The 23,559-nt window shown below is 36.5% G+C and overlaps 1 protein-coding gene across 1 annotated transcript; it reads left to right on the top strand.

Annotated features, from left to right (window-relative positions):
* The first annotated feature begins 4,579 nt into the window (after nt 1–4,579).
* On the top strand, nt 4,580–6,357 carry LOC148206125 (uncharacterized). The gene is made up of 5 exons (XM_088106666.1): nt 4,580–4,703; nt 4,806–4,993; nt 5,073–5,296; nt 5,377–5,634; nt 5,742–6,357. Exons 1-5 carry the CDS (start codon nt 4,580–4,582, stop codon nt 6,355–6,357), a joined length of 1,410 nt encoding a protein of 469 aa, XP_087962792.1.
* The last annotated feature ends 17,202 nt before the right edge of the window (nt 6,358–23,559 follow it).

The following is a 23,559-nucleotide window of genomic DNA, read 5'->3' as shown; positions in this document are numbered from 1 at the left end:
ACAAAATTATCTTAATAAAATATTTGTTGATAGATTTGATCTAACGTATAAAAACATATTTCACTGATTATTTATAATAAAAAAAATTTAGTAATTATTCTTAAATTTGTCGATAATTATCTTTGATAATATTTGTTAGTAAATATTGGTTAATTTTTTATAGATAAATTCATCCGTAAATATTATAATTTTGTTTTTTTTCTTCTTCGTCACTTTCTTCTCTTTTTCAACTGTCATCATTGTTATGTCTATTACTATTTTCTTTCCTTCGTCCTCCCTGTTGTTACTACCACCATTGATTTTGCTGCTATAGTGGTTTTTTTCGTCATTGTCTCCTCGTCTTCTTCTTTCTTGTCCTTCTTTTCTTATTTTTTTCTTTTTTTTCTCTTCTTCTCATTTATCTTTGTTTAATTTATAATAAATATTTTGTCACGTTTGATGAGAAAGTTAACATCTATTTTATTCATGTATTTATGGATGGAATTATTAATGGGGGTTTTAAAAAATACAATTACTAATGATTTTTCAAAAACTAATTATTGAATAATTTAAAAAAAATCAGTTACTGAAAAATTTATTGTCAAATTTTAAAAAAATAAAATTCATTAATGATGGATTTATGTTCTTTAAGTGATATTGAATGATATAATAATAATAAGATCTACGTTAAATAAAAATTTCAAGGATTTTAAAATAAATGATTCGAGTTTTCTTTTTATATGTTACTCAAAATTTTCATTTTTATTGAAACATATCTTTCTTGAAAGTATTATGTGTTATTGATTTTGTTAACATTAATCTCGTTAATAAAGATTGAATTTTCTTTAGTTTTATTCTTTACCTTTCAATATTCATATATACTTTTAAAAAGTTGTTTAACTCTCAACGATTAAGTTTTATTAGTTTTTAAAAGATGTTTTTTTTTTTCATGAGTTTCAATTTGTTTGGTCATGTGCTCAAACTCATGTGAAATGTTAACATTTCATGTTAATGCATAACATGATGTAAATAAATTCAAAAAAAACCTTGTTATAAGTTTCATTTTAATTTTAGTGAAAAAGTTCTTAAATATGCTTACGGTGATTTTTAAGTCAATAATTATAAAGTTCTATTAGGAAGAATTTAAATATTCTAAATGATACCTACCAAGTCTACAAGTTGGACCATGCACAGAACACCATATTAAAAACTTAAAGGAAAATGTTATTTGGACAACAAAAGTTTGACACAATTTTGACAACGGCGACGTGGCAGCTGTGCATTGGCTCAGTGAACCGGGGTGAGGGGTATTTTGGGTTTTTTCTGGTTTGTTTTCAATTCACTGAGCCAATGCACAGCTGCCACGTCGCCGTTGTCAAAATTGTGTCAAACTTTTGTTGTCCAAATAACATTTTCCAAACTTAAAATAAGTACACGACAAGAAGCACGTGAGGGCATTCTAATTTCGCTATCGCTGTTGCTGATATGCAGAAACGAAGTAGATGGGAAAAGACCCGACCTACCCAGCATTCATTATTAAGCATTAGTTTTATCATTACATCCTTATCATCATTTTATGTAATAGAAAATCACTAATATAGTCAAAATAGACAGCCATATCAGTGGCCTATTTCTCTACCAAATAATAATTTAATCGTGATAAAACTTTTTTTCTGTATACCTTGATTGACCAAATTGCTGTATTCAACATTCAAAGTTCACATGTGATTATTTTTCAAAAATATGGAAAAATAATCGTGAAAAGAATCTTCATTTCAAGATAATATTTAATTGTGAAAAGATGGTATGCTTGAACATATATGTTATCGTTTTTGTCGTTATCTAAAGAAATAACATAATATTATTCTTGAATGTCAAATAAAGTTTTACCACAACAAATGAATGTAAACACACGCCGTTTTATTAAAATTTTATTTTATTTTATAATAGTGAAACTTCATATACAATTATTCAAACATTTCATCACTAAGTTTACTTTAGTGAGTTCATTAAAATATTCAAAATATTGAATTTTATATATTATTACGTGTTTGAATCAATGTTTAAAGGTTTGATTTTTAATTAAAATAATTCTCGTTAATGTTTAAATTTGTAATATTGATTTAACTTTATATATTATCATAAAAAAAAGTTAATAAAATTCAACGAGTTATATTCAGTACAAAAATCATCCAAATTACTTCATTCGAAATCAAGTTTAATTGCATAATTAATTTGTGAACTTGAGATTAATGAATATATCTCAACAATTAATATTTTAAAACAGGGTGATCTAAACTTGAAAAAAAGTATGGAGCATGGCTACTGAACTATTCACCAATGCTGACCAAAGATTCAATGACGTCAGCATTAAAGCTGACCATGTAATTGACTAGTAATGGAAAATGTCAATAAATTAAAGGTTCTCACAAATAAAGAAATTTATAAGTACTTTCATTTTTTTTCTACAATTAAGCCTTATTTTAAAATAATTAAATCTATATTTTTTATTTAATTAAAGTTAATCGAGAATTAATTTTCTTTTCCTAAAATTAACATAAATTGTCATTTTCTGCTTTGAATGTTCAACATTTTAAATAAAAGGTTTAATATGTATTTTGGTCCCTCTTTTCGTAGGGTCTGTTCAAAGTGGTTCTCCTTTTTTTCAAAAGTTCACTAACATCCTACTTTTCGCAAAAACGATGCACGTTAGTCCTTTTTGGTTACGGCGTTAAAAAGACTAACGGCACAGTTGCCCAACTGGCACAAAACTGATGAGTTGTACATTTTTCGTTGAGGTGGCACTGTGAATTGCTGATATGTGTTAAAATAAATTAATTTAAATTAATTTAAAAGATAGGGTTAAAAAAATTTGACAATTACATTTGGGGTAAAATCTGCATGCGATTTCGGGGCGATTTAGGGTTGAACAATCTCGTTTCCAAGAGTGCAGATTCTGATTTTTGGTGAAATCAACTTCGAGGTTAGTGATCGCATTACTGTTCTTATGTTGTTGTTATAGTAATTGATGGCATTACTGTTGTTACTATGTTGTTGTCTTGAATGGGTGGATTCTGTTTTTGCTTTTTCTTTAATGGGTGGATTCTGTTTTTGCTTTTTCTTTAATGGGTGGATTCTATATTTGTTGTGTTTAAAATATGATTATATTTGTGGCATGGTGGGGGGTTTATGGAAAAAGTATTGTCGTTGGGTGTTGGAATTGGTCCCATGGTGTGTTAAATTAAGTTAATGAGTGGTCCCCCTTTTCCATTTGCAGTGTAGGGATGTCTAACGATAGGTTTGAGGTAGTGGTCCACCACGGTGGGACCTTGATACAGGAAGTGCCCTTTAAATATATAGGTGGGGAAATATGTTATTGAGACATTGACCCCGATACATGGAGCTATTTTGGAGTAGTAGATTCACTTAAGGATTTGGGTTACATTGAAGTACATGAGTTATATTACGATATTGACCATGTTTTATATAAGCTATATGACGATAAAGGAGCTTTGAACATGATGAATGTGGGAAAATTGTTGGGGAAAGTCAACTTGTATGTTGTACATAAAGTGAGCGAAGCAGTGGTTGTAGAAAATGAGGATGAAATTCTTTACCTTTGCCAAGGGCCTGCAGACAGTGGTGAGGGTAGTGGTGTTGAGGTTGGTGTACAAGGTCTTGTTGAAGTGCAACAGGAGGTTGAGGAAGGTCCTCTTAACTGTGGTGGTGACTTGGAGAGAGATGATGGAGTGCAAGTTGACACAGAGGAAGTAGGTAGAGTGGAGGAAGAAGTAGAAATGCATAGTGAAGAAGAAGTGGAAGTGCACAGTGAGGAAGAAGTAGAATTGCACAGTCAGAAAGAAGTAGAACTGCATAGGGAGGAGGAAGTGGAAATGCACAGTGAGGAAGAAGTGGAAGTGGACAGTGAGGAAGAAGTGGAAGTGGATACTGAGGAGGATGAAGCACATGTTTCTGTTGAAGAGAACTTGGAGGAGGTAGGTAATTTGGATAATAGTGATTCAGAATACAGGATGGAAGACAGTGATAACGAAGCAGAAGGACATGGTAAGGGGTTGTCAGATGATGAATGGGAGTCAGATGTGCTGTTAACTCCAGATAATAGTGCAAGTGAGGAGGATGAAACTGAGGACAGACCAAGTAGAGGTCCCTTTCCTACATTTGGTAAAAAGAAGTCAATGTCAGATTACAAATGGGAACTTGGTACTATATTTACCGATAAGGATGAGTTTAAGGAAGCCATTAGAAGTTATGCTATTCATGCTGGGAGGGCTCTTAAGTTTGTAAAAAATGATAACCGTAGGTTAAGGGTCAGATGCATGGGTGGGCAAAAAAAGTGTCCATGGGTAGCTTACTGTGGGTATTTGCCATCACGCAAGATTTGGCAGTTAAGGAAGATTGTGGATGTTCATTCTTGCAGCAGGCAACTGAACATAAAATTGACGAATAGTAAGTGGTTGAGTCATGAAATAGATAAGTCTATGCATGACAATCCTAGTATAAAGGTCCAAGACATACGTACCAAAGCATTAAGGAAATGGAACACCAATGTATCAATTTCTAAAGCAAGAAGGGCAAATTAATGGCATCAAGTCAACGTGAAGGGGATTTTAAAGAACAGTTTCGAAGGATTTATGACTATGCACATGAGGTATTGAGAAGTAACCCTAGGTCAACGGTTAAGGTCAAAGTGAACAGTGATAATGGTCAGTCCATATTCCAGAGATGTTATGTTTGTCTTAAAGCATGTAAGCATAGTTTTATTAGTTGTAGACCCATCATCTGTTTAGATGGGTGTTTTTTGAAAGGTCTTTATAAGGGAGAGCTGCTTACTGCTGTTGGGAGGGATCCAAATGAGCAAATGCTACCCCTTGCATATGCAGTAGTTGAAGTCGAAAATAAAGATAGTTGGTCCTGGTTTTTGCAATTATTGGTTGAAGACCTTGAGGGCAATGAAGTTTGTGAGGCATACACGTGGATGTCTGACCAGCAAAAGGTACATGTAGTACTTTAATTATTTTATTTTGCAAACTTTATTAATCATGTGTTTTTGATTAAATAATTGATGTTGGCAGGGATTGGTGCCAGCTATCCAAGAGTTTTTGCCTAGGGCAGAACAAAGATTCTGCATCAGGCACCTTTATGCTAACTTTAGGAAAAGATTTTCTGGTCAGATATTGAAGAATTTGATGTGGAGGGCTGCCACAAGCACATACCCCCAAGCTTGGGAGAGAGAGATGTTGAATATCAGAGTAGTGAATGAAGAAGCATATAAATACCTCATAGCCATTCCCCCAAGGTACATTCTTTCCATTACATGCACACAGATTTTGCATTACTCATGTTTGGTAACTCATTTTCTTCATTCTCGTGCAATAGGTATTGGTCAAGAAGTAGGTTCAGAACTCAAGCAATGTGTGATACTCTGGATAACAACATCAGTGAAGGATTCAACAGTGTTCTTGTGCAGTCCAGGGGAAAACCCATAATAACCATGCTGGAGGATATTAGATTGTATTTGATGAAAAGATGGGCCACGAACAGAACGAAGGTGGCAGGTATGGATTTCAATGTCTGTCCAAAGATCAAAAAGAGACTTATGAAGGAATGTAATTTGTCAAGATATTGGATCCCAAGGTAATATTGTTCTTATGCCTTATTTATGTTCATATCTAGTTGTTCTTATGGCTTATTTATGTTCATATCCAACTGTTGATGTGCCTTATTTATGTTCATTTATTCAGCTGGTCTGCAAGAAGGATTTTTGAGGTTAGGCATGTTTCAATCATTGGGAACAAGTTCACAGTGGACCTGGACAATGAAGAATGCAGCTGCAGGAAGTGGATGATCAGTGGCATCCCATGTTGTCATGTAGTTGCATTAATGAACTATTCAAATGTAGATCCAGAAAGTTTTATACCAATTTGTTTCAGGAAATCCACATATGAAGAAGCATATGCGTCCATCATCTATCCTGTGAATGGCCACCTCCTATGGGAAAAAACTAGTTCTCCTGATGTACTGCCACCACCTAAGAGGAACATGCCTGGGAGACCCAAGAAAAAAAGAATGGAGCCATGGGAGCTAACGAAAGATGGGACCCAGATGAGTGTTGGTGGGCAGCGAAAGAGATGTAGTATCTGCCGTGAACTGGGGCACAACAAAAAAATGTGCCCTTTACGTCCAACCATCATCGAACCAACAGAACCAACACAGGCACAAAGTTCACAACCCATTGCACCTTCACAGCCATCAAGTCCCCAATCTCCTCAACCACCACAACCAAGTCAAGATTCCATCCGAGATTTAAGTCAGCCAATACAAAGGCAAAAGTTAAACATTAGAAGAAAAGATCCATAGATTTATATGAAAATTTGGATGTATAAATATGTATGACGTACTCTTATTAACTACTTTAATTGTGTATGTTGAATTCTTATTAAGCACTTTCATTGTCTGTGTTCAATTCTTATCAAACACTTTCATTGTGTATGTTGAATTCTTATTAAGCACTTTAATTAAATATCTTATTATAGTTGTACTGATATTATGTTGTGATATTTGGAAGTAGTGATATTATGTAATTATATATGTTTTTTGCTAGGTATCCTTAATATGTATTATAGTAATATAGTAAGGGACCACCTTGAACAATTTTTAAAGGAAAAAGGGACCATCGTGAACAATTTTAAAAGCAAAGGGGACCACAATTAACATTTTTAAATCAAAGGGGGGACTAAAACGAACTTTATTGCACGAACTCAGATTGTTCACTCATATTACAACAACTGATATTACATCAACAAAACATGATGCTAAACACCTGAGCCATTACATGAACAAAACATAAATTGCACATTGCACACCTAAGATCAAGCTAAACACAACCACAATGTCATAATGTTCAACACAATAACAGCAAACACAACTCCAAGTAAGAACTTTATCCTTCTCTGCAACTCTTTGACATTATTTTCCAGATCAAATATCCTGTTGCTTTTTCTCACAATTGTACCATCTCTATCATCAGCATTGTCCTCAGAACACCACTTGAAAAAATTACATGACATCCCACTTGAAATTCCACCCTATTATTCACCAATAACACAAAAATGTTAAAACAAATAAAATCCAAAACACATAAAAGTCACTACGGTATTCAAACACCTTGTAATGGCGACATCCCCAAAATTTCCTCCCAGCATTCCTTGAAGTTCTAACAACTTTCATTACAGCAATATCACCACAGTGGCAAATAGGGGTTATCCCAACTCCCCTGGAAACAACACCGTGTGAGGATTGCGAAAATCCTTTGGTTGTTGCCTTCGAACAGGAAGAACAACTTTGTGATGAAGTCATCCCTAACCCTAAAACTGTGCTTTTAAGTTTCAGAACAACAGTACCACGAATGTCCAACAACCCTAACCTTTGCTTTTAGATTTCAGAACAAATGTAGCACGAATCACCAACAACCCTAACTTTGCTTTTTAATTTGGGAAAAACAACCATGAATCCTTTGCTTTCAGGATGAATCACCAATTCACAGTGCCACCTCAACGAAAAATGTACAGCTCATCATTTTTGTGCCAGCTGGGCAGCTGTGCCGTTAGTCTTTTTAACGCCGTAACCAAAAAGGACTAACGTGCATCGTTTTTGCGAAAAGTAGGATGTTAGTGAACTTTTGAAAAAAAGGAGGACCACTTTGAACAGACCCTACGAAAAGAGGGACCAAAATACGTATTAAACCTAAATAAAATCATTCTAGACTTTTCCCACCTGAACACATGAACGAAACGTCAAATTAATTTCATCATCCAGTGTACAAAAGGGAAAAAAAGATCTCAGTGTGCTTTCTATATAGATCTTAGTTTTAAATCCTACAAATGCTTTAAAATATATTTTTAATTATTGTTTTTTTTTACATTTAAATGTTTAAATTTATTTCTTACTTGAAAATGATAAAAATTTCAAATTTGTTTGATTGTTTTTAAGAGAAAAAGATTAAATCGAAAGAACTTATTAGAATTTATAATTGACATTTTACTTTTTTTCTTCTAATATATTTTAATTACAATTAAATAAAAATTTTAAATATTAAATAATGATTAATAATTAAAAGGCCTAATTGCTTTCTTGGTCTCCAAATTCAGTGTTCAGTGTCTCGTTGGTATCCGCTTTTAAAAACGCTTCTATTGAGTCCTAATGTAGTATAACTGGATCAATCAAGTCCTATCCGATTAACGATGTTTAAATTGATAATGTTGACAATTTTGTCAATGTGTGTTGTGCAACCATTGGTGTCATGGCATTCACTTGGCATATATTAAGTTGACGTGTCAGGCACAATTATGGTTACGTGGTAATTCGATATTTTAGGGTTGTTAATTGGGAAAAAATAATAATTTATAGAATTAGGCCTTATTAGAGTTGGGGTATTTGACAAAAGAAAGGGAATTGGGGATTTTTTATCGAGGGTTCAATTGGTAAGTGAATTGGTTTTGTGAGCAAAGGAGGTTGGTGAGCGAAGGAGTTTCGTGATCGAAGGAGGTTCGTGAGCGACGGAGGTTTGTGAGCGAAGGAGGTTGGTCAACGAAGTGCATTCGTGAGCGAATAGGGTTCATGAGCCAAGTAGGTTCGTCAAACAAATTTGTGATTTCGAAGCCAAAGGTGCAAGGTGCATTTTTGATAAATTAGTGATAACGGTTTAAAATACCGTTATCTGTGATGTAATTTTGATACTAAAGGCACCCTTTTTGATTTAGAAACTTGCTTGGACTCATGCTTTTTCATTAAGTTGAGTGAATAAGAGAATTGAGGTTGCATTTGATGATTTTATGACTAATTCCCTTTGTTTTGATAGAAAATGAGTTAATACAGAAAGTAGAGATGAAGTGCTAAGGATATAGAACTCAGAAAGGCCTAGAAAAGCACCAGAAGAGGGAACTGCACGAAGCTTGGGCGATCTTCAAGATAACAGTTGAAAAACTATTATTTTTATACTTAAAATTGACTTCAATTACAACCTTTATGACTTAGAAATTAGCTTGAACTCAATATTTTGTTGAATTATTGGAAATAACAGAGTTGGACAGGTTTTATGCTGGATTTCCTTGTTTTTGCAGGTTTTTAGATGAAATTGATGAAAGAAGTGAAAAGGGATAGAGATGAAATCAGAAAAGGACACAGAAAGTGCAAAAGAAGAGAAACCGCAAGTACCGCTCAGCGCAAATTACCGCTGAGCGACACTCGCAAATTACCGCTGAGCGGCACTCGCAAAGAACCGTTGGCACCGCTGAGGGGAGAAAAGCCACTGAGGGAAAGAAGTGGTCACGCGTTATTACCGTTGAGCGGCACTTTTCTGGGCTTGGGCCTACCTTTTTGTAATTTTTAGAATATTATATAAGCTTTAGGACGTTTTAGGGTTTGTATCTTTGGCTGGAACGAAGCAGAAACACACTTTTCACCCCTTGAGGGTAGAATTGGAGATGGTGACGGCTCTCCTCTTCTCTTTCTCGGGTTTTTCTATCTCTTCCATTCTTTCATTCCATTGTTCATCTAGTTCTTCCATGACGCTGGAGAACTAAACTTATTTTGTTGTTGGGGAATCAATGTAAATCCTTAGAAACTCTCTTGTATGGGATTTGTTCTTCAAGATCATTTTTATGATACATGCTTTCTTTCATTAATTGTTAGAGATATTCTCCTTTGCTCAAATGCTTGTGATATTTTATTCATGTATGGCATAAATCTTATGATTTGTAAGTATCAGGAGATTTCGTACCCCTAGGGTTGGACGATTTGGGGATGTGACAACTCTCCTCTTCTCTTCCTAGGATTGTTATTGAGAGATATCTTACAAATCACGATCTGGGGAATTCTTCCAACAGTATATTACAAACCTAGACACAGGAGTACGATAGTTGGTTGCCTTTAAGCTTTTGTTCACTATAATGCATGATTAATTGCTAGGGAGAAAAGACATTGTAAACTAGTGATTATGATTAGGCTTTCTTCGCCGAGACATCGGGATTAAAGTAATTTAGAAAGTGACATTAATATTAATGAAAATAATGATGAATTCCTAAATACAAGAGAGTGGATAGGATGAAATTGATAAACCCCAACAACATATTCATCCATATATTTCAATTCACGTGTTTTGTTTCTTCTTGCCCATTGATCATCACATGCATACATATTTACTTTTCAGTCTATTGCATTTGAAACTTACAACAATTTGTTCACAAGTCTTAATTAATCAATAAATCACATAACTGTCTAGGCCGTGTGTCCTTTGGGAGAACGATACTTCGTCTTACCAGGTTTATTACTTGATACGATTCGGTTACACTTGCCGAGGGTTAACAAGTTTTTGACTCCGTTTTCGGGGATCGAAAATTTGTTCATCAAGTTTTTGGCGCCGTTGCCGGGGACTCGTGGTTTAACTAGTCTATTTGTGTGATTTTTGATTATTTTTGACTTGATCGAAAATTTGTTCATCAAGGAGGCTTGAGCGTGGAAAATCGACGTCCGCCGCCCGGGCGCCTTAGGCCTCTCGGGCGTCGAACCCCGAAGCCTGGGCGAAATTGAAGGCTCAAGCCCTACGGAAATCGACGTCCACCGCTCGAGCGTCCTAAATGGGGTGCCTGAGCATCGCGCGTTGCAGATCTGGCCCAGTTTTTGCTCTGTTTCGACCCTTTTGGACCGGGCCCTATTTCCACTCTGTTCCAACTCTATTTAAAGGACCCAGACGCTCTAGGTTTTGTATCTCTGGCTGGAACAACACAACAGCACACTCTTCCACTCTCTAAAGGCGGATCTGGAGGCGGGAGCTTCCTCTTCTACTCTTAGGGTTTCACTATCTCATGCTTTTCCATTATTCATATAGTTTCTCCATGTCTATGAGGAACTAAACTCTATTTGTTGTTGGGGAACGATGTAACCTTGTGAACTCTCATGTATTTGAATTGATTCGTAATTTATATGTTTTTTCATTAATTATTAGGAAAATCATCTGTTTCAATGCTTGCTCTATTTAACTCATTTAGTAGCATGATTTATGTATTGCATGAGTGCCGGGAGGTTCCTTACAATTCAGGTTCTTGTTGAATTCTCCCAAGGGTAATATTTCTCAGGGATGAGGGTATGAATACTTGGTCGTCTTAAGCTCTTGATCTTCAAACTTAATTTTCTAGGAACGCTAGGAATTGCACGAACTAGGAATTAAGGCAGACTTATTGCGCCGAGGGATCGGGTTCTAAGTAATTTAGTGAGTGACGTTAATATTAATGTAAAAAGAAGAATTCTTATATAAATGAGAGTAAACTTGGTGAAATCAAACCCTAACAACATAATCATCTCATTTTATAAACAACCTCCGTTCATCTTTGTGTTACTCTACTATTGATCAATTTGCATTCATATTTAATTTTATGTCTTTGCATTTGAAACCAACAATCTCATTTTATTTAAGTCTTAATTAATTGAGTTATCACACAATTGTTTAGTGCCAAGAGTCTTCAGGGATACGATACTTGGTCTTACCATTTTATATTACTTGTGCGATTCGGTACACTTGCCGATCCATCAACAAGTTTTTGGTTTCGTTTCTAGAGATCAAAACTATTGTCAACAATTAGTTTATATAGTTGTGGTCCCCCATTATTGTGAGTTGTGTTGTTGTCCCCCATGATAATGTCTTATGGTCTTCCATAATAACCTTGTCTCTGTTGTGGTCCCATTGTGTTTCCCTTTTTTTCCTGTTTGTCCCCTATTGCGTGTTTCGTTTTGGTCTCCTATTTGAAAATGAAATTATTTTATGGTTAGTTGTTTCAATTGTTTATGATGTGTTGTTGTTGGTCTGTTATTGTTGGTCTGTTGCATGTAGTTGGTGTGTGTTAAAATATAGGCTTAATTGGTTTATTGTTGTGTGTAAGAAGAAAACAATAACACTGTACAATATCCCCCTCCAAGGGAGTAGTCCCCCTCCATAGGAATTTTTAACTGAATAGGTTAAAATATAGGCTTAATCCTAACCTTCTTATAAGGTTTTCCCCATTACCTAGGTAATTGTTAACTGAATAGTTAACATCTTCCTTGTCTTATATGTTAATATTGTATGACATGGTGAACTGAATGTAGTCTAACATCAACTTTTATATAGGCATATATTCCTTGACATGTCCAACTCTAATATCAAAGTGGTGTTTCACCATGGGGATAAGTTTGTGAATGATGGGTCACTTAGATATCAGGGTGGTGAAACCAGTACCTTGGCCATTGACCTAGACAGATGGAGTTACTTTGAAATTTTTTCCATACTGCAGGAGATGGGTTATAGGAATGTTAAAGAGTTGTGGTGTTTAGTGGGTGGTGGTTGATGAACAAATCTTTAATCCCCAAAAACGGAGTCAAGAACTTGTTAGACCCTCGGCAAGTGTAACCGAATCGTATCAAGTAATAAACCTGGTAAGACCAAGTATCGTTCTCCCAAAGGACTCATGGTCTAGATAGTTGTGTGGTTTGTTGATTAGCTAAAACTTGTAAAATCGATTGATTAAGATTTAAATGCAAATACTCAAAAGTAAATATGTATGCATGGATTGATCAATGGTAAGAAGAAACAAAAACACGTGAATTGAAATATGTGGATGATTATGTTGTTGGGGTTTATCAATTTCATCCTTATCTACTCTAATGTATTCAGGAATTCATCTTTCTTCATTAATTGTTAATGCCACTTTCTAAATTACCTTAAACACGATGTCTCGGTGAAGAAAGCCTAATCATAATCACTAGTTTACAATGTCTTGTCTCCCTAGCAATTAATCATGCATTATAGTGAACAGAAGCTTAAAGGCAACCAACCATCATACTCTTATGTCTAGGTTTATACTACTATTGGGAGAGATTCCCCAGATCTAGATTTCCCCGTATGTGTCCATATCGACAAAATCAATGATCATGACATCGAATGAGTTAAACAATGCATGCTTTGAGCAAAGAGGAAAAACCCTAACAATTAATTAAAGAAAGCATGTATCTTAAAGAAGATTTTGAAGAACAAATTCCATACATGAGAGTTTCAAAATGATTACATTGATTCCGCAACAACAATAAAGGTTTAGTTCACCATATTCATGGTGAAAGTAGATGAAATAAAATGAAGGAGTGAAAAGATAGAACCCTAGAAAGTGAGAAAAGAGCCTTAGCATCCAAAATCCTCCTCCAAGGGGTGAAAGAGTGTGTTTCTGCTTCGTCCCAGCCAAAGATGACTGACCTAGGTTAACTAAAACCTTATATAGTATTCTAAAAATTACAGAAAAGTGAGCCCAAGCCCATCAGAATGCCGCTCAGTGCTAAAATACCGCTCAGCGGTGAGTGCGTGTCCTCTATTCCACCCCTCAGCGGTGTCTTTGAGTCTTGAAGAACACCACTCAGCGGTAATTTCCGCTGAGCGGTACTTGGTTTTTCTCTTCTTGTGCACTTTTTGTGTCCTTTTCTGATTCCATCTCTTTTCTACTTCTCTTCTTTCATCAAATTCATCTCAAAAACCTGCAAAAACAAGGAAATCAAGCATAAAACCTGTCTAACTCTTTTATTTCTAAAAACATAAGCAAATGCATGATTCCAAGCTAGTTTCTAGTCATAAAGGTTGTTTTTATATCAATTTTAAGTATAAAAATAACAATTTTTCAACTGTTATCACAACCCCAAACTTAGAACTTTGCTTGTCCTCAAGCAAACAAAATGTAACTCAATTTTCTATTAATCCATATAATGATTCCCATATTCAAAATTCCTTCTTCCAGGACAAGTAAATACTCAAGTTAGCTCTTCTCAAAGACTTCAATCAAGATGTAGACATGCTTTAGTTCACATAAGCACATAATATCCAACAAATGCTATTTTCATGAATGATCAATCAACTAAGCATAGATGTTCCTATGTGTTCATGGAATCTTTCCTCCCTAGATAAAGTGTTTCACTCAAACACAAAAGTGTATAAGAGGTATTCACTCATCCACTCTACTATTCACAATGTCACATGAATTCACTTTGTCTTTCATTTAACTACAATAAAAAATACTCACAAACAAGCATCATCACAAGGACTTTTCTATGGCTTATAATGTGGTTGGGCTAACAAGAAAATTGGTTTTTCTAGATCACAAAACCCTTGAGTTAAGAGAATCATCTAAACACAACCATTCTTAATTATTCCCAACTTTCTTTTGCATTGAACTTTTCTTTTTCTTTTTCTTTTGCTTTTCACAAGCTTAATGATGAATCAATATTTTCTTGACTTCACTTAGTTTATTGTGCTAGAGTTAATCAGGAAATTGTGCTTAAATGTCCGGTATGTTTCCGTTTTTGCTAATTGTGCTTAATTTGACCAGAAATTCTTATTTTAATTAATTTGAATTATTTGAACGTATTATTTTCATTATTAATTGCAAGAAAATTTTGGAAATACAACTTGGGCCAGAAGGGGTGTCACAGCCAAACAATAGCTGCAGCACGTGAACGGGTTATGAAAAGAAAAAATGTTGCACATGGAAAAGCATGCGTCCAGCAGCTTGGGAGGTGCACACAGAAGGGAAGTCCAGCTTCAATTGAAAAGGGCTACACGTCCAAGAGCATCACGCTGTCCAGCTAAAAAAAAAGAAGAAGCTCATCACGGGGCAACGTTGTTACTGGCCACGTTGGACAAAAAGATTTCTGGCTTTTTTTATTGGAGATGATTGGCAGCGTCCAGCAAGGGGCCCATGAGCACATCGAGCAGCGCCCAACAACAGCAGCAACACGCGTCCATGAGCACATCGAGCAGCGTCCAACAACAGCAGCAACACGCGTCTTGCGCTGTCCAAAGCACGACCCACAAAGCAAAGGGAGGTGTCACGACCTTGTTCCAGCTTGCTGCATCCAGATGTGCGCACGGGTTGCATCCACACAAGTCCAACAATTTGGTGAACACACAGAAGAGTCCACCAAGGCACGAAGCAGCCGTGAGAGGGAGATTCATTCACTTTAGAAAGCTTGGTTACAGTAGCATGCGGTGGCAAAAAGAAGAAGCGGTCCAGCATCCAGCACTCATGTTCTTCCAGTACGGCCCAGCTATCATCCAGCAGCCTTGAAGAGTAGCACACGTCCAGCACGTCCAGAAGGAGAAAAAAGAGAAGCACACGCGGACAACAGCTGGTCCAGCAAAGGAAGTGGCCTTCATTCGGAGCATCCAACAAAGGGGGGTCGAGGTTCTTTTTGAAAGAAGCGGTAATTAATATTGAAGGAGGGCCAGCCGCCACCTGGATGGGATTGGAATTGAGGAAGCCGCGAGGTGGATAAAAAATTGAGAATGGTTGAGCTGTAGCCGTGAGGGAGAGAAAGAAAGAAGCTCACGGAGGCACGTTTTTCATTTTGTTTAAGAAGGAAGTGGTGGCACGGTGATGGATTTCTTTTCTTTGCTGGAATGAATAAAAGGGATGTTACGGTTGTTGGAATGATAGTAGTTTTTTTTCTTTTGTTTTTATGAAATGAGAAGTATATTAGGTGGGAGTCTAAGAGGATGGGACGTGCCAAGGGATTTGGCAGCTGGATGGGTAAGAATTAGTTCCTTTATTTCTTTGAGAATGAAGAGGTGATGGGATGTGAGTTGGTGTGCAGGTCACGGCTAAGAAGGAATTCTTGAAGCATATTCAATTCCATTTTCTTTTGAAGTGATGGCCTGGGTAGAAGTAGGTGTAAGGTGCTAGTATTTGTTTTTCTTTTCTTTGATGGAGAGCATGAGGCACACACGGTTATGTCTAGGGAGAAAAGGAAAGCTCCAAAGGGTTTCATTTTACTAGTTTTAAGCTTGCAACTAGAAGTATTTTTTTGGGTTAAATATGTTTTTAGTCCCTAAACTATTGGCCGTTTCTGGTTTTCGTCCCTCTTCCAAACTAAGGTACAATTTGGTCCTCATTCTTTAGAAAAACGTTCGTTTTAGTCCTCAAAATTTTGTTTTTAGTCCTCAAAACGTTCGTTTTTTCGACTAAAACGAACGTTTTTTAAAGATTGAGGACCAAATTGTACCTTAGTTTGGAAGAGGGACGAAAACCAGAAACGGTCAATAGTTTAGGGACTAAAAACATATTTAACCCTATTTTTTTTTGTGTTCGGTTATTATTAATAGTGGTATACATTCAGTAGCTTACTAATCTATATTATTCCTGTTCATGCATTTCTTTTTAGTATTGTTTCCGTGATGAATGTGTGGGATAGATAACTACAATGAGCATTAATCTTTTTAATTTAAGTGTTGCATTTTAACAGTTTTAATTCTGTTTGGATATTTACCTTTTGCATTGTTCAGTTTACTTTTTCAGTTTATTATGTTGTCTATTATGTTCGGTTTATTGTTTCCGTTCATTATGATGTTTATTCTGTTCGGCTTCTTTATCTTCCTGCATTTCCAATTTCCTCAATTGCTTTAGAGACCGTTTGGTCTCAATGTAGAACCGTTCGGTCTTCATGCTTTGTCCATTTATTTCAATGTTTTCAATTATATTTGGTTGTATTTAATTTCCAGTTTTAATTTAGTTCATTTTGAATCACGAAAACACTTTCAAAACCCCCCACTACGTGTTTGATCTAAGCCTCAAACCACATTTGGTCCTTGAGAGACGACTTAGGGGTCACTTCCTAGCACTATACTGCATTCTTTAATGCACATCAAATTTGTATGGGTCGCGACAGCTGCATCACTTAACTTTTAGCTCAATGCTTTTTATTTTCCTTTTCTTAACTTCCCAACAACCCCAAACTTGAACATTTATCAATACCACAAAATGTCTTCAACTTAACTAAAGGTAAAGCTTTTCAAAGAGGGTTTTCTATCTTGTTCAAGGTTACGGGTTCAAAGGATAGAACACATAGTGTTCTCTTTTAGTTGGGTTAAATTCATGCATTTGGCTAACAAAAGGGTTACCAACAAATGACCTTGATCATATGATGCAAACAAGCAAATAATTCAATCATAGAAAACCTGAACAAAGTCATTCATGCTTTCAAAGTAATAGTGTTCAATCACAACAACTCTGGAGCTCAAAACCTCACATATAAGCTCATTCACATTCCACATACACATCCTGCTTAGCATAATAATCACAATCACAACATCACACATTTGTTCACAAAGCTTGTGAACCACCTGTATAATGTGCACATTCTCAACATCAATCAAGATCAAAGCATCATCAAGCATTACTTATCACACAACAATCACAAGCAAACCATCATAACAGATAAAGTTTCGAATTGAGTACATCAACCCTATTCTAAAAACAGAAGCAAATAAGTTCAAAATTACAAAACAAAAGATAGAAAAAATCCTGCTCTAGTGCTGATAGCATCCATCAGTAAATGCTATCTCAGCTCCTCATCAGCCTGTGCTGTCATCTATATCTTCCTCCTCTTCATTATCTCTAGCATCCTCAAATGCGTCATCATCATGATCTTCATCTTCCTCCATAGTTGAAGCTTCAGCTGCTCCAGCTCTAATGCCCTGTGCGTTCTCCACTGGCCATGCCACCACGTTATGGAACTCGTTCATAGTTCACCTGTGTGCTGGGGGTGTATCATACATCCCAATGATTATCTCAGCAGTGGCCACCTGCCCTATGTGGATGGACTGCATCTAGGCATCTATAAGAGAAATATACATGTCCCTCATCTGGAATGGCTCTGCCTCATCCTAAAGACATCAAAAAGTGCAAAAGGAGAAGCCGCAACTGCCGCTTAGCGGCAGTTTACCGCTGAGCGGCACTCAAAACCTCACGGGGGATCCGCTGAGGGGCAAAATGGCCGCTGAGGGAAAGAAACCAACTCACGCACTTACCGCTGAGCGGTACTTTACCGCTGAGCGGCACACTTATGGGCTTGGGCCTAAATTTTCTGTAATTTTAAAATAGTATATAAGCTTTAGGACGTCCTAGGGTTTGTATCTTTGGCAGAAACGAAGCAAACACTCTCTCTTCCACCCCTTTGAAGGAGGATCTTGGATGGTCAGGCTACCTCTTCACCTTTCTAGGGTTTTATCTTTCATTCTTTCATTATTATTCATCTAGTTTCACCATGAATATGGTGAACTAAACCTTGTATTGTTGTTGGGGAATCAATGTAGTCTTGTGAAACTCTCATATATGGAATTTGTTTTTACATCTTATATTTAAGACCTATGCTTTCTTTCATCATTAGTTAGGGTTTTTCCTCTTTGCTCAATGCTTGCTTTGTTTAACTCATTCAATGCATGATTATTGATTTTGTCGATACGGGAACGTACGGGGAAGTCTAGATCCGGGGAATTTCTCCCAATAGTATATTGGTTGCCGTTAAGCTCCTGCACTAAAAGAACTAATTATTAGGAATGCTAGGAATCGTATGAACTCGTAATTAGGGATAGGCCTTCTTGCAAGGTAATTTAGAGAGTGACATTAACAATGATGAAAAGAATGTTGAATTCCTAAAGTATATGAGAGTGGATAAGATGAAATTGATAACCCCAACAACATACTCATCCATATATTCCATTGAAGTGTTTGTATTTTGTTTTAGCCATTGATCAAATTCCATGCATACATGTTTATTTTCTGTTTTGCATATTAAACTCCACTTATTTCGTTCTTAAGTCTTAAATAATCAACAAATCACATAACTAAACTAGGCCGTGAGTCCTTTGGGAGAACGATACTTGGTCTTACCGAGTTTATTACTTGAAACGATTCGGTCACACTTGCCGATTGTTAAACAAGTTTGTGGCGCCGTTTTTCGGTGTTCATAAATTTGTCATCAGAAGGAAAATGGTTTTTCTGGTCAACAAAATCCTTGAGTTAAGAGAAACATTTATGATTTCATCATTCAAGTACAAACTCTCTTTCTTTTTCCCGGCTTTCCTTGCATTGAGCTTTTCTTTTCTTTTCTTTTCATTTTTCTTTTTCTTTTTCTTTTGCTTTTCAAGTATTCAATGCTTAGCTCAATGCTTTTTCTTTTCACTTTTCCCAATAACCCCAAACTTGAACATTTATCAATACCTCACAAATGTTCTCAACTTAACTCAAGGTAAAAATTTTCACAAAGGGTTTTCAACACATGCATAAGGCTTAAGGTTCAAAGGATAGAATAAACTATTTTCTTTTCAGTGGATAATTTTATGTGAAGGCAAGATGAATAAGGGATAACAAAAGACGGTCTTGATCATATGAAACCTGCAAGCAAGTAGTTCAATCACAGAAAATTTGGACAAAATCATTCATGCTTCCAAAGTAATAGCAATATTCATCAAAAACTCTGAAGCCCAAAACTCACATAGGTAAACTCTCAAGTCCCAGAATTCAGAAAAATAACCTGCTCAGTATCTCAATCAAACTTTACCTCAAACACCTGTTTTATATACTGCGAGTCATCACCTGTAGATTAACACACCATGCATTACCTCAACATCAATCCACACACTAGAATATCACCAAGCAATACTCATAACAAAACAATCACAGGTGAACCAAAGCATTGTAGTTCATTAAGGCAAAGTACAATATAAAGCACATAATTAAAAAGGAAACTAATAAAACAGAAACAAAATAGAGTCAATCAAAGCAAATAACACAAAAACAGAAAAATAAAATAAATCCTGGTCATAACAAAGATGACACCCTTCAGTAGGTGCCAGATACAAATCATGACTCCTCATAAGAATCCTCATCCTCAGCATCCTCATCCATGGCTGAAGCTTCAGCATCTTCTGAAAATACCCTCCAGGTACACATAAGGTCCGCTCCACATCCTCATAATCTACCCCTTTCAGCATGGATGAGGCAAACTAACATTGCTCCCCCTCCCACTTTATACCAAGGAAGCAGTTAATAGCATCGACATAAAAAATAACCATCTTACCCCTCACGTAGCTGAAGTACGTCTCATCTTCTCCCCCCAATGCTTTGGCATTTGTGTAAAACTCTTTGATTATGTCAAAATTGGCGGGAGAGGGGTAGACTGCCAGGTGGCCCCAATCTCTATTGTTCAGCTCCCTTTCAAACTGGGAGCTACGGATGGGATGGAGGCCACCTTCCTTTCCATTAGCAATTTTCTTCCTCCGCTTGTGAGAAGTATCTTTCATGAGCAGGGGTCCTGAACTTGTTTGAGTGAAACTACTCCTTCTCCTTCCTCTTTGGAACCAAGGGTTTTGATCCTTTTGCCTGAAGATATCATTCCTGCACAAAAAAAAAGTCATAGACAGACCCAAAATCATCAAGCATTGGTTCCCAAAAATCACAACCCTTATTATTCAGAAAGAGGGTATAACAAAGAGCCCTCACAAAAATAGTTGCACAAAACCAAACAGCCAAAAACACAACACAGGAAAAATTTTAAAATCTGCCACTACCGCTCGCCGCTTGGGCGCCCCTCAGGGGGCGCTTGAGCGGCGCATGGTGCAGCTAAGCGTAACCCTGTTGTTTCTATCTTTTTCCAAATCAGTTTTCACCAAGTTCAAATCAAAATTGGCACAATTTAATCGATCCAAACAGTTGGAAATCAAGCATAAGCAGTATAGGGCATCAAAACTCAAACTTTCTCATCAAAATCTTTCAAAAATCAAACTTTAAAGTGCTCAATTCATAACCTAACAAGAACTTACTTGATTGGAGACAAGAAAACAGAGATTGAAGTTCAAATTAAGTGCACAAGATAGAACCCTAGCAGCCACACAGTCAAAACTCCCAAACTTTGATGGTTGAAAAGTGCAAATCAAGTGAGAAATAGGGTTTTTTGTGGAAAAGTGAAGGGGAAAAGTGAAGAGAGGACTTGGGAGAAGTGTTTAAGGAGGCTAGAGTGAGGAGAATCTGAGAGAGGGGGCTTGGGCGAACCCTAGTGTGTAAAAACAATGACGTGGGCCGAAATCCCGCTCAAGCCCCAACTTAAAAACCAAGTCTGCAGTCGCGGCCGCCCGGGCGTCCCTAAGAGGGCGCTCAAGCGGCGGGCGACACTCTTCTCCCTTTGCTTTTTCACTTGTTTTGGATATTCCTGGCCCTGGGTTCTCAGATTCAGCTCAGAATTTTTCAATTTCTTTTCCCTAGTCCTCACAACAACTCTCAAATCAATCAATTCATCTCTCTTCACCCCTCAAACATTCAGACTAAGCACACTGAAATCACACACAAACAGAAACTAAAGAAAGAAAACAAATGGTTGTAAAACATTGGGTTGCCTCCCAACAAGTGCTTCTTTAACGTCACTAGCTTGATCCAAAAGAAACATAAAATAAATAGAAAAATTGCAATGTTAAAGAAATAATAAACAAATAAAACTTATTAAAACACTGGGTTGCTGATAACGATTGAAAAACCGTTATTTTGATACTTAATTTTGATATTAAAAACACCCTTTTTGACTTAGAAGCTTGCTTAAACTCATGTTTTTGCTTTGTTTTGTGAATAAGAGAGTTGAAGGTGAATTTAATGGTTTCGTGTTAGATTCCCTTGATTTTGTAGGCTATTGGAATGATTTGAAAGAAGAGTTAAAGTACCAAATGGTTAAAATGCATAAAAGTCAACCAGAATGCAGAAAAGTTAACCAGAGTGCAAAAGTCAACTAGAATGCAGAAAAGTCAACCAGAGTGCAGAAAAAGTTGCGATGGGTGCCAAATTCCGCTGAGCGCTAGTGTCGCACTTACTGCTGAGTGCCAAAAGTGCCGCTGAGCACCGACGACGTGGGCTTGGACCTGTTTTCTGTTATTTTTATGTTCTATTTAAGGACTTGCACGTCCTAGGGATTGTATCTTTTGATGGCTTGAGCACAGAAACACACTTTTCACGCCTTAGGGGTAGATTTGGAGATAGTGATGGCTCTCCTCTTCTCTTTCTACGGTTATTCTATCTTTTCCATTCTTTCATTCCATTGTTCATCTAGTTCTTCCATGAAGATGGAGAACTAAACTTTATTTATTATTGGGAAAGATGTAACCTCTTAAACTCTCATGTATTGAATTGATTCTTGATTATATATGCTTTACTTCATTAATTGTTAGGGTTTTTCCTCTACACTCTTTGTATGCTTTGTTTAACTCATTCAATTGCATGATCTTTGATTTTGTCGATATGGACACATACGGGAAATCTAGAACTGGGGAAATTCTCCCGGAAGCAATATTACCTAGACATAGGAATAGGAGGATCGGTTGCTGATGGACAAATTTATGAACACCAAAATATGATGTCACAAACTTGTTTTTCAATCGGCAAGTGTGACCAAATCGTTCAAGTAATAAACTTGGTAAGACCAAGTATCGTTCTTCCCAAAGGACTCACGGCCTAGTTTAGTTGTATGGTTTCTTGATTAGCTAAGACTTAAAGACGAAATATTTGGATTTTATATGCAAAAGACGAAAATTAAATATGTATGCATGAAGTTTTGATCAATGGCAAAAAGCAAAAGATAAACACTTTCAATGAAATTTATGTATGAATATGTTGTTGGGGGTCAATTTCATCTTATCCACTCTCATATATTTTAGGAATTCAACATTCAAATCATCATTGTTAATGCCACTCTCTAAAGTACCTTTCTAGAAGGCTTCTCCCTAATCACGAGTTCATACAATTCCTAGCATTCCTAATGATCAGTTCATAAGTGCAGGAGCTTAACGACAACCAATATCATATTGGGAGAAATTCCCCGGATCTAGACTTTCCCGTACGTGCCCGTATCGACAAAACCAATAATCATGCATCGAATGAGTTAAACAATGCAAGCATTAAGCAAAGAGGAAAAACCCTAACTAATGATGAAAGAAAGCATAAGTCTTAATTAAAAGATATAAAAACAGATTCCATATATGAGAGCTTCACAAGATTACATTGATTCCCCAACAAACATACAGAGTTTAGTTCACCATATTCATGGTGAACCTAGATGAACAATAATGAAAGGATGAAAGAGATAGAAAAACCCGAGAAAGAGAAGAGGAGAGCTGTCACCATCTCCCAATCTACCCCAAGGGGTGGAAGAGAGAGTGTTTGCTTCGTTTCTGCCAAAGATACAAACCCTAGGACGTCCTAAAGCTTATATACTATTCCAAAAATACAGAAAAATTAGGCCCAAGCCCATAAAAGTGCCAAAAAACCAGTCCAAGCCCATTTAGAATGGCGCTCAACGGTATTTTACCGCTGAGCGGTACTAGCAGTTGATCCATTTTGCCCCCCAGCTGCTGTTTTGCCCCTCAGCGGTGATTTCGGCACCTGAAAACTGCCGCTCAGCGCCAAATTTCCGCTCAGCGCCACTCGGTCAGACTTTTTCTGCGTTCTGGTTGGTTTTTCGGCATTCTGGTTGACTGGTTGACTTTTCTGGTTGATTGGTTGACTTTTCTGGTTGACTAGTTGACTTTTCTGGTTTCTGGTTGACTTTTCAGCACTCCAATCATTCGGTATTTCAATTCTTCTTTCAAATCATTCAATTAGCCTACAAAATGAAGGGAATCTTGCACAAAACCATTAAATTCACTTTCAACTGTCTTATTCTCAAAACTAAAGCAAA

The sequence above is a fragment of the Vigna umbellata genome, chromosome 1 (genome assembly GCF_029865625.1).
Source record: "Vigna umbellata cultivar VRB3 chromosome 1, Vumbellata_1.0, whole genome shotgun sequence".
Classification (NCBI taxonomy): Eukaryota; Viridiplantae; Streptophyta; class Magnoliopsida; order Fabales; family Fabaceae; genus Vigna; species Vigna umbellata.
The sequence above is the reverse complement of the archived record's forward strand: the minus strand, read 5'-3'. Positions and strand labels throughout refer to the sequence as shown.